Source organism: Heterocephalus glaber, unplaced genomic scaffold (genome assembly GCF_053883595.1).
Source record: "Heterocephalus glaber isolate CG9 unplaced genomic scaffold, H.glaber_assembly_v1.0 deba00001743, whole genome shotgun sequence".
NCBI lineage: Eukaryota > Metazoa > Chordata > Mammalia > Rodentia > Bathyergidae > Heterocephalus > Heterocephalus glaber.
In genome coordinates, this window is record NW_028258449.1 from 2632930 (window position 1) to 2645511 (window position 12582).

The following is a 12582-nucleotide window of genomic DNA, read 5'->3' on the forward strand; positions in this document are numbered from 1 at the left end:
CGAGCCCTGAGGGCTGAGGCGGCCGAGGCGGGGCCCGTGAGCGCGCCAGGCTGAGGCGGGAAGCGAGGGCCCCTGGGGCGCGAGGCCCAATCAGCGCTGGCGTCCAATCAGCACACGCGGCCGCTGCGCACGAGGCCGGCGGACGGTCGCGACCGTTGAGGCTCCCGCCGCCGCAGAGGCGGGCTCGCCCGGCACCATTTCCCGCTGGCTGGCGTTCTTTTCCCTCCCGCACGGTGCTGGGGAGGGGGCGGCGGCTCGCGTCGCTGGCCCGATGCACGATGGCCTGAGAGGGCCGGAGAAGGTGGGAGCGGGCAGCCCACGGCCCTGACGGTTGGCCGTCCTCCGGCCCGGAAGTGGTCGCCGCGGAACCCGACGCCGCCCCTGGCTCGAAGACGGGCCCCGGTTCCAGGACGTCCTCTCCCGGGGCTGGGCCCGGCGGCGACCTCGCGCGCGTGGCGTCCCGTGGTGGCAAAAGGCAGCCCGCGGTAGTGAGCTTGGGGTGTGAGGAGCGGCGCCCGGGAGAAAGCGGGTCTTCTCTGCTCGGGACAGTGGCGCAGTCTCCGGCCGGGCGGGAGGCCTCCCTGCCTCACTCTTCCTCGCTAAAGACCGGTGGAGTTTGTTTTCTATCGGAACAAGTGGCGAAACAATGAGCGCATCCACTGCAGTCTCGTTTTCAGGAAGACTGATTTAGTACATGGGCAAGTGACCGAAAGGCAGGCTCCCGTCCGCCAGGCCTACGGGCTGTTTCCAGGCAGGAGACTCCTCCGCCGAGACGGCAGGCGGCACCCAGTCGGACTCTGTCGCCGCGCTGTCCCCTGTCCCGTGAAGTGACTGAAGCTCGACATGAGCTCCATGCCCCAGGGAGGAAGATGGGATCACGATCCCAGTTCCCTGCATTGGGAAATTAGGACCTAAGAAATCGGGGGCTTCTCGGTAATTTAGAGGAAATACCTGTGCACTCTGCACGAGCGGCACATGGCCCCCAAGACCCCATGAGAAGATCCGGGAAGTCCCAGGTCTAGTGCAGTGGTCCCAGTGGCGTGCTTGCTTCTCAACCTCTTGCAGAGATTAAGTTAGGGATTATGGTTGTATTTATTGAAAGTGAGAAAGAACAACTCTACTACCAAAGCCAAAAGTTAATTCCATGTATTTGTTTCTCAGTTGGAATTAGGAACTTCATTGCTTCTGAAGCACTCATTTAGTATGTTAAACTGTCTCAAGCGTCTGTTTAGAGTTCCCCCAAAGAAAAATAATTAGCAAGTGTTTTACTAGGTTGCTCTCCAAAATTCCATTCTCTGTTGTCATTCTCAGTTGTACCTTAGAAGTCTGTTAGCATGCCATTGTGAAAAGGCTTGTGCATTTATAGATATTTATGAAATTTAAAGGAGATCCTCTGATGTAGGACTGTGAAATATGAATATGTACTGAGCTCATTTCTTTGTATAAAGATTTATATCTATGAGCTACAGGTAAATAATTTTTTTTACAAAATCACTCCAGTCTTTACACAAGTGTATTTAAAAATTTGACTTCCCAAAAATACTGAACTTGATTGAGTGCATTAGTCAATGATCTTTAGCCCAAAACCACCAAGAAGACACCTGTAGTTTAGTAAGATTGGGTTCTTGTAGAACAAGGAATATACACTATGTGGCCTCTTAAGTCAGAAAAATGTTAAAAATTATTTTCTGTGAGGTGTAAGTGATTTTTAGACAAGGTTTCAGAAGAAAGGCTTTATTCTAGAATGCATGTTATCAAGAAAGAGTATTTCTATGATTCTGTATGCTAATTCTTAAAAGCAAAAGAAAGATCAAGGCTAAAGCTATGACTGATAAAGGAGGAACAGTCACTCCTCTGCCAGAAGAAAGGTCATTCATTCCTGAGGTTTGGGCAATGCTTTTGTTTTTGTCAGTGTGCAGACATGGTAGAGTGATCTTGGGTTGGTTTCTTTGTTTTGTTTTGTTGAGACAGGGTCCTCCTATGTAGTCCAGGCCAGCCTTGAACTCACTATGTAGCCCAGGCTGGCCTCAAACTAAACTCGTGGCAATCCTCCTGCCTCAGCCTCTGGAGTGCTGGGATTATAGGCATGTGCCACCGTGCCTGGCTATCTTGTTTTTATCTTGATCCGTCAGTCATGGAGTGACCTTGTCTGACCTTGGTTTTCAACAGGAGAACATCATAGCCTATCTGTGATGCTGGCCAACTCCTGCTATCACCTGGGTGGACCTAGGTGGTTATGCCAGACCCACTCCCAGTTATCTAGGACTGCTTTCACTTCCTTTTCTTTTTGATTTAATACTTTTCCTTAATAACTAAATGTATTTAATAATTACTGTAAGCATATTTAAGTAATACATTTAATAGTTTAAGAATATTCCTATGGTAGAATCTGTTTATTTTTTTGTTGCCCCAAAAGCTATTGACTCTAATTATAATCCTCTCAATAGGAGAATAAAAGTCAAGTCTATAATACCACATTTTGCCTAAGTGACTTATCTTCTTGTAAGATACATGTTTACAGCTTGTATTAAAACTCATACCTCCAAAAAAACTCATACCTAGTGCTGAAAGTTTAAAATAATTTTATTTTACAGCAAACATCAAATCAGACACAAACAGATTCCCCATCCCCTAATCCTGTGTCACCAGTGCCTTTGAATAACCCAACAAGTGGCCCAAGATATGGAACTGTGATACCCAATCGCATCTTTGTAGGAGGAATTGACTTTAAGGTACTTATTTTGCATGCAAAATAGAGTAGTGCGGTGACTTTTTGTACAATTTTTTGCATTACAAGGTATTTCTCAGGTTGTTTGTGCAACTATAGAGATATGTAACATATTTGGGTATTAATAGGTTTTAGATTGTCTTAATTTAAAGAAGCTGTATGTAGGTTAAGTAATACAAGTATAATAGTTTCATTTCATATACAAGGAAATTGAAGCTCATTTACATTCTGTATGCTCCTAACTATTTAGTGGCAGACTGAGACTAGAATCCTACGTTTCTGACTCAGTTACATGTTCTTCATGTCACCATACCACACTAATTATACTTTCTTATATACTATGCCAATTACTCAAATAATGGGTGATTAAAATTTTCAAAAAAAGACTCAAGGAAAACTTACTGTCAACCTTTATTTGTGATTCCTTAGCAACCCCCTAGACTTCAATCTTCCAAATAACTTTCTGTAATGGAATTTAGAATTTGATCACCACAAAGCCCTCTGACATTGTCAGAGTAGAGCATCTTGACAGTAATATACTCTAAGTCAGGTAATTGGCCATTTCACTTTAGAATCACAGATATGAGTTGTTTGGCAGCACCCCAGATGGAAGATAGTAAGCACCTACAAGAAAGGCAAGTGTAAATATCTAAAGTCAAGCACTCTAGCTTCCAAATGGATACATAGAAGGATTCCTAAGTTTTCATATCATGCATTAGAAATCATAGGGAGAGATATCTATTTAACAAGAAAGAAAAATCCTTATGCCATTCGGTATGATATTTGACATTTATACATTATCATTTTCAAATAATCTGTCACTAGGTAGAATTACTTTTTTCCTACTTAAAAAAAATCTTATACTTAGAATGTTTGCCAAAATAAGTCTTATGTATGTGATTGTTTCACTAAAAATAAAAATTATTTCTTGTAAGGTTATTTATTTTTTAAAAGATTTTCTGCATCTGTGAAAAAAAATGGCTGACCAGAAGTGTTCAGTATGGGCATTCCTGTTCAGAATTCATACAACTTAGTGTATTTTTAAAATAAGTCATCAATAAACACAAATGTTGCTATGGCCAAGTTATTCTAAATTACCAAAGCCTGCAGTATGAACTTTGGAGACCATTGTTACTATACAGCCGTAGCTTTCAGGTAGCTGATTGGGTTCCTTCCCTTTGCTTCTGTCCTTTCCAAGACCATAGATAAATGCCAGCAGAGAAGCTGTTCACTGTAGTAGCAAGCAGTCTTAGACTTTTTAAACACCTTCTTTTTAGAAGCCTGCAGACATCCCTCTTAATGTTTAATCATCTTGACTTTCTGTCCTTCACTTGGGTGAAGAAGTCAGAGATGCAAAATTGAGCTGACGATACTTCTACTAGAGAATAGCTTGAATTAACGTGTTTTTAAATCTCTAATAATTCTTATTCTAGCACATTCCATTTTGTGTTTATTGGAATAAAATAGGTTCACTTATTCTTAGATTAACTCAGTATTTGTCATCTTCCAGATTAGCAGGCTTTGTATTATCAAGCAAAAACCAATAGTGCATTTAAATAGTTAGCAGTTGAATTCAAAAGGCACAGCTATGCTCTAAGGCATGTCTACTTCCTACATAGATGAAGACATTTTCCCCTAGGGACATTTACTCTTAGAGACAGACCATTGCAACTGAACCAGAAAATGAAATTGCCCTTAATTTAGTATACATACTCTGAGAAAAGGTGCAATGAATCTGTTATCAGACTATTTCAAATAAAACCAGATGTGCCCAAATGGTCTTTATATACATCTTATATAAGTCTAATTATGATTCTCGTGTTTACTTTGAATATCGTGTCTGAACTTAAATGTATATTGAATACAGACAAAAGTATCTATTTTAAATCTTGTAGACAATCCATTTTTCTCACAAATTGAGTTCAAGTTCTTTAGGAAATACATCCCTTTTCCACAGCGTGACTCTTCTTGGAGACTGCTGATTATTATAAAGTGACTGGTGTAGGACAACTCATGTAGTTCCACTCCATGATTGTTTATCCCCTCGAGTCACCAGAGCCAACAGTAATGTGTCATTACTATGGTTGTAGCTCTTAATCCAAAGCAGTTTTTTAAAAACTGGCTAACTACAGAATAAGAGTCACTTAAAGATTTTTTTTTAAATAGTGAAGCTTCTTTATAGTTTCAGAATATGTAATTCAGCTTACATGTTTTTGATTGTATATAATAGTTTTAAGAACACACCTAATGTATAAAACAAGATATATTGACTTTAATAATCTAATGGTTTCATGCACTATTTTAATGAGAGACATTTAATATTTATAACATTTTCTGTCTCTAAAACAAGCGTAAGTTATTTCATCTTCTATTAATTATATCTTTTTTCTTTTTATGCCATTAGACAAATGAAAATGATTTAAGAAAATTTTTTTCCCAGTATGGGTCTGTAAAAGAAGTGAAGATCATAAATGACAGAGCTGGAGTGTCTAAAGGGTTAGTACTACTGCAAATAGTACAGAGAATTAACAGTTGTATTTTTATTGGATGCTACTAAATGTTGTGTGCTAATTTCTTCTGTTTCATTTTTTTGGTTTTTGGTTTTTGGTTTGGTTTTTTTTGAGGCAGGGTATCTGCCTTTGTAGTTCAGGCTGGCCCTGAACTCACTGTGTAGCCAAGGCCAGCCTCGAATTCAGTGATCCACCTGCCTCAGCCTCCCGAGTGCTGGGATTACAGGCATGCACCACCACGTCCGGCTCTGTTTCATTTTTTGACCAAGAATTTCATGCCATCTTTTTTCCTCCTGACTTTTGATCTCCCTGTGCATGTTTTGGTGGAGTAAGGAGGGACACTATAATATCCCTTAATTTCTTGGGAACTTATTCTTCTGTGGTCTGAAGGGGCCATTCAGTGTCAGGCAGCAAGCCTTAATGTTGAGGGGCAAATTGTACTGTAGGAAAGGAATCAGAAGTTAAAAGGTCAGATACTTTTGGAACTGTATTCCTGCTTTATACTGTGGAGTGCTCCATCTGAAAACAGCTGACCCCATGGAAGGTCTGTAGGTTATATCTCAGAGACATAATTAGAAGAGTAATATGAAAAATACAATGAGAATGGTTTTTCTCATCTTAAAGAGAATGAAAATTGAAAAGAAAGAAATAAAATGTGTGAAAATTTATATAGCACTCTTCAAGTGAATTGCTATGTATAGAAGCCAGATTTCAGAGAAAAAAATGCAGTTTGCCTAGTATGTTCACTTAAGGGGTTATACTATAAAAGAAAACAGAAATAAAAATTTTAACATCTGTCAGTAAAAGATTGTGTTTATTTTACTGAAGGAGAGGCATTACATACATAGTTATAGACATAAGACAAAGGACCAATAAGGTGGGTAGAGAATAGTATTACTGAGCAACAAGAGATAAGTATAACAGGTTGAAGAGATGGGACCCCACAGGGATGTTAAACATAAAATACTTCCACAGACTTCCAAAAATATTAAGATGAATTAATATTACACTGCTTTGTTTGGTAATTAGACTTTGAATTAGTTTTATAATACCCCTTTTCATCACGGAAAAACACACATTGAAATGCGTATATCTGTATTTTATGTGTTTTCCATTGGGTGGTGTATGTGTTCTACAAAAAAAAATTTAGTGTAAAAATAATTCCTTTATTTAATATTGAGGAAAAGAGATAAAAAGAAATGCCTTTGTTAAAAAAGAAACTCTACATATGATACAATAATTATGAAATGAAAACATGGAAATCAGGATATTTAGCATTAGTCAAAATAGTTTCATTTAGTTTCTAAATAGAACTGCTTTGATAGATAGACTTCTTTATTTCTTTTTTTCTACCTAGTTTGGTTTCTTGGACATGGCATACAATATGTTTTCATATCTTGAACATTATATGAACTGTACGTGAAGGTAGCAATCATATAGGGGAAGTAGATGTAAAACCTAGGTTGTATACATTTCTAGTTGATATTTGAGAAATGTACAATTTATTGTGTTAATAATAAAGTATATATCTTATATAGTCTTTTACCAATACAAATAATTTTACTATGTTAAAATTTTAATTTTCTAAAGTTCCTATTTGTACTTTGATTATTGTATTTAAACCTATTATTTTAAAAGGACATTATTGCTCTGGATTGAAATTCATCATGTCCCAATTTTTAAGTCAAAATAAATGAATCTCTCATGCTTTTCTTCCTTACATAAAGTTCAGGTTTCTTTTTTCTTTCAGTCCCCCAACTTTGGAAAGAAAAGGTGACAGTGTTCATCTGTGAATGAGTCTTCTAACATCCCCATGCTTATGTGTCATAGAAGGAGGCTTGCTCCTACGGTGGCCTATTCTTAATAGAATTTTTTCAAATTTTAATCCAGAGATGGGGGGTAACTCAATGGTATTACATTTGCTTAAAATGTACAAGGCCCTGGGTTTGATTCCCAGCAGCACAAAATAGAAACTAATATATGTGTGTGTGTGTGTGTGTGTGTGTGTGTGTGTGTGTATATGTGTATATATATGTGTATATATATGTGTATATATATATGCTAAGAAAATGATTAGTAATAATTACTACATTTATTTAGGTATGGTTTTGTCACTTTTGAAACACAAGAAGATGCACAAAAAATTCTGCAAGAGGTAAGCTCTTTTGATGTATTTAACTTCATTTTGGATCAATTCTGTATGGTGCTTAAAAGTAGAGTACAATGATCAATTGCTAAAAAAAACACCTTATATGCATATTAAGATTGCCATTGGTCTTTAAGAAAATGTCTGCAGAAAAACAAATTATGAATCATTATTTGAGTGTGCTTGTGAAGTCACAATATAAGTTTTCAAGCTTTTTGCTTAACAATTTGGGGATGTATCTTTAGTAAGGGTTATCTGAAAATAGTTAACTTCTATGAAAAACTGTATCAGTAGAGGCAAACCTATCGCACATGTGCCATACCGAGCTGTTTATATTATTGAAAGCTCTGTTGTGTTTTTCCTTAAAGACAAAAGGTTGTTTTTTCTAAAGTAAAACCTCAGTATTCAGGTTTAATTGCAGTGTTGGCGCTTTGTGATAAGTAAGTAGATTTTCAGTTGCAGTTTGGTTACTCGGTCTCACCATCACTGTTTCACGTAAACAAGGAGCATTCATAGAAGAAGTCTATAGCCTGCAGATAAGTGTAATAACTTTAAGTTGTAGCAAATGTAATACTCAGTTTTTTTATAAAAATGTAAGAGTTTGAATTGTATACTGTCAAAGTCATAGATAGTCAATTCTTGTTCCATTAGTCACAGTAGTTACATGCCTTAACATCTCCATGAATGCTGAGTCAGTGACGACTACACTGCTGCGCTCATGGGGAAGAAAAAGCAAGGTCAGGGTCCCAAGAGCTTCTGGTCACAGTATTACCATCAACCAGTCAATATGTAACCTCCTTTTATGTGTGTTTCCATTTAAAGATGCCATATTTAATAGATTGATGATTTCTTTTTTCTTTTTTTTTTTTTTGGTATCAGGGATCGAACTCGGGTCCTTGAACTTGCACAGCAGGCAGCAAAACCACTGAGCTAAATCCCCAGCCCCAGATTGATGATTTCTTAACATGAAATTCATGACCGCCAACACCACAATTCATGCCTCACTGAATTCAGCACCTCCAACACGTGTTTTCTCCATGACCCTTGGACAGTCGTCCTGGGCCCAGGAACACAGCTAGCACTTCAGCACTAGACTTGGAGCCATTTACATAACAGAATCACTAGCAAAAATGGGGAAAACTTAGCACCAACTAGAATATGAAAAAAACCACTTGTTTACAGTGTGAGCTGAACCAATAAGTGTCACGGTATGTGGCCTCAGCTAGGAGCTATGTGTGACTACTCAAACTTGTGACAGCTCTGTGCATGTCCAAAATAACCTCGACATCACCACAAGTACTGATTTGGGGGAGGTCACAAATACAGAACCAATGAATAAAGAGGATGAACCGTACCACAAACAGGGTGTTAGGGTCACAGCCTCAGAAGCAAGATTGGTATTCACATTACCTGAACCCAAAAACCTGCTCTTCCACTGTGCTGTGGTGCTTTCAAAGATACCATATCTGAATGTTTAAAAGTGTTACTTACTAATTTTTCTGTATTGGTTTTATATTTATACGGTGCCAAAATGATAAAATAATTTATTTTTCTTTTAGGCTGCAAAACTTATTTATAAAGATAAGAAACTAAACATTGGTCCAGCAATAAGAAGACAACATGTAGGGGTCTCTCGTATGTATTGAAAACTAATATATTCTTCTATATTTTTGCACAGTCTTTTTGTGAAATATTAGTTTTTATAGAATTATGTTAAGATACCATGTTTCTTTCATGTAATAAAGTTATTTTAGCAAAGTGTGTATATAGGTATTTTTTACCACAAATTACTTTTTTGACTAGGGAAAAATATACATAAATAATGGTAGCTAAATATATTCCCTATAGTTATATTTTTAAAGAAAAAATCTTTTATGATGAAAATACCCTTTAAAATAGCAAAAGTGGGCCGGCGATTTAGCTCAGTGGTTTCACCGCCTGCTGCACAAGCACAAGGACCGAAATTCGATCCCTGCTACCAAAAAATATACATATAAAATAGCAAACTTAAATTAGAAATAATTTAGTAACTTGTAATTACTAATTAAAATTATTTCTAATTAGAAAAGTTATTTAAAATTTATCAGTAAAAATATTGAAGGTGAGAATATAGAACTGATAGCAGAAACTTCCTTTGTGATATGTACTGTCCATAAGCACAGGAGTCATAGTCACCAGAGGGAACAGGCCTTAAGGCTTTAGGATGTGTGCCTTCCTCACATTGCTGCAGTGCTCTTGGCTCTTTTTCTTACTCTTGCCTCTTAGTACATTAAGAATCTGTATAGTTAATTTTTACCTATAAAATTATTAAAATATGAAAGAGAAACTTACCATAAAATTATAACTTTTCTTATTTTCCTAGCCACATCCTAGTGTCTACTGGGACATTTAAAACATTGCGTGGTTATCACAGCTCTCCTAACAAGTGAATGAGTTGTGATCATCTGAACTCCTCTGCTTTGACTTAGGAGCTAACAGATAATTCAACAGAACAGTTCCAAGGAGCACAACACTTGTATCTTTTACCCAGAGTACTCTTTGCCATCCATGCATTCTTAGCACAGCTCAAACATCATTTTCTCACAGATACACCATAGCATATGTTAAAGAGAGATTAATTTTCTGTATGTGTAAATTAATATAAATCTTCACTAGTTACCTGTATTACCTAGTAACATACCCTATACTGCCTCTTCATGTGTTTATCAAAGTTTTAATTGATTGTGTAATTAGCTAATAACTATTTTGCATACCAAAACCTAACTCATATGGACATAGAGGCTATGCCATGTCCAATTTAAAAAAAATTTTTTGCTATATCTCCAGAACCTAATTCAATGCCCTTTAATAGTATACATTACGTTATTACAGTATTCATTTAATAGATAAATTATGTTTGATTGATCTTAGGGAGAATCTGTGAACCTCCTGAATTATGTGTGATATTCTACTTGAAAAAAATAAATACATCTCTGAGAAGTCTATGGTTTCATCAGATTCTCAAAAGAATATGGTTACAAAAACACTGAAATAGACACTAACAATACTTGATCAAATGCAGTGAAAACATAAAAGCTAAGAAATAGTAATGCTGTTACAATAGTGGGCCAGTGGAACTGACAGTGTAGTTTGCAGACACCGTCAGTTTGCTTGGAGATGGTCAAAGTGCAGCATCTAGGGTCCTAGCTCAAGATGTCCAATGACAAGTCCCTGGAATTTGTATTTTAATAAACTATCTAGATGACTGTAGTGGATGTTAAATTTTGAGAAGCACAGGTATAGTTGAAGGAGTATTATCAGTTCCAGTCATTTATAAAACCTTGCTGGTCAAGTACTTAATCCAGTTTGTAACTCTATGGCAGAACAGGATGATTTGTTTTGTTGCTGTATTTGTTTTTGTTTTTGACAGTACTGGGGTTGAACCTAGGGTATTCACACTGAGCTGTATACCCAACCCTTTTTTTATTTTTTGAGACAAAGTCTTGGTGAGTCAGTAAGTTAGTTAGGCTGGGCTCAAACTTGCAGTCCTCTTGCCTCAGCCTCCCAGAGTGCTGAGATTTATAGGTGTGTGCTGTCATGCCCAGCTGATTCTTTTTGGTAAGGGGGATCTGGCTTGGAAAATGAGTTGGGACAGAACTCCAAGACTAGCTACACAAAGACTGGTCATGTTTTCAAGAGCAGCAGTGTTTTGGGTTTTTTTTTTGGTACCGGAGATCAAACTCGGGACCTTCCATTTGTGTGCCAGGCGCCAGAACCACTGAACTAAATCCCCACCCAGCCCAAGAACAGCAGTTTTAACAGAGGGAGACTGAAGACAAAAGAGAATCATAGTATGGATGAATGTCTGCTGGCAGTAAACTCAGACAAGTAATAGAGTGGAACCCAGAGGTCTTCAACAAAGTGGAATCTCTCCAGTCTCGCTGCCTCCATCATCTTTGAACTTTACAAATTAGGTCTAAGACATTAGGAACTTTAATGTCCATAGTCTTCTCAGTAACTATAAACTGTTCATGAAAATGACTTAGTTGATAATAATGTATATTGTTAAGTTCTGTGTTTAATTATACTGGTGTTAGAATCTGAATTGGTAGATTTTTAATATTTTTTATTGACCTTGTCTCTTAATTACCTTAAGCTAATAAAAGTTATAAGGTAATAAGTTTGAAAATACATACTTCAAAGACAGTTTATATATGGAATTTTAAAACATTTGTGATATTTTACTTTTGTAGATGTGTTAAATATTTTTCTAAAGGTGTTCAGAAATTACATATTTAAAAGCTAAGTATTTCAATTGTTTAATCTTTCCTTAGGTTCTAGTGTAATGCCAGCTGCTGGAACGATGTATCTAACCACTTCAACAGGACATCCTTACACTTACCATAACGGCGTGGCTTACTTTCATACTCCAGAGGTAACTTCTGTCCCATCACCTTGGCCTGTAAGTAACTTCATTTTAAGAATTTTCACCTATTTTCAGGGATTTAGCTCAGTGGTGCCACCGCAGGCCTCAAAAGTGCAAGGTTCCGAGTTTGATCCCCGGTACCAAAAACAAAAAAAAAAGAAAGAAAGAATTTTCACCTATTATCATCAAATATTTTTAAATATTTGTTTTATTTCTGAAGCATTTCAAACACAAATACAAATAACATAATACCTATGTCCCTGTCACCCAAATTTAATAAATGTTAACATTTTACCGTATTTACTTAAGTTATTTTAAAAGGAAGAATAAAATATGGCAAATTCAGGTGAACTTCTCATCTCTATTCTTATCGTCTTTTCCTTCTCAGAATATATTTCCCACCTGTTGTGTATGTTTTTACTGCAAATGTATGTATCCTTAAATATCATATAATATTGGTTTGGATGGTGTGGTGTGTGTGTTTGTGTGTGTGTGTGTTTGTGTTTTGAGACAGGTTCTCACTTTGTAGTTCAGGCTGGCCTTGAACTCACTGTGCAGCTCAGGTTGGCCCCGAGCTCACAGTGATCCTCCTCCCTCATCCTCCCAAGCTGTGGGATTACAGGCGTGCTACGCCCAGCTAGATGGTTTTTATTTTTTATTTATTTATTTTTTCCAGTACCAGGGATTGAACTCAGGACCTTGTGCTTGCCAGGCCTTGCGCATGCCAGGCAGGCGCGCCACTGAGCTACATTCCCAGCCCATTTGTAAACACTATATAAATATGGATTTTTAC

The 12582-nt window shown here is 37.4% G+C and overlaps 1 protein-coding gene across 1 annotated transcript in view; it reads left to right on the plus strand.

Moving 5' to 3' along the window:
• Positions 1 to 302: 302 nt before the first annotated feature.
• The window catches only part of Boll (boule RNA binding protein), a gene marked incomplete at its 5' end in the record, with an annotated part of 38365 nt that continues 26085 nt past the window's right edge, over positions 303 to 12582 (plus strand). Inside the window, 6 exons of the mRNA XM_087200369.1 lie at positions 303 to 485; positions 2595 to 2732; positions 5133 to 5224; positions 7339 to 7393; positions 8944 to 9019; positions 11698 to 11825. Of these exons, the coding sequence (XP_087056495.1) occupies positions 303 to 485; positions 2595 to 2732; positions 5133 to 5224; positions 7339 to 7393; positions 8944 to 9019; positions 11698 to 11825 (672 nt within the window). The remainder of the gene's footprint in view (positions 486 to 2594; positions 2733 to 5132; positions 5225 to 7338; positions 7394 to 8943; positions 9020 to 11697; positions 11826 to 12582) is intronic.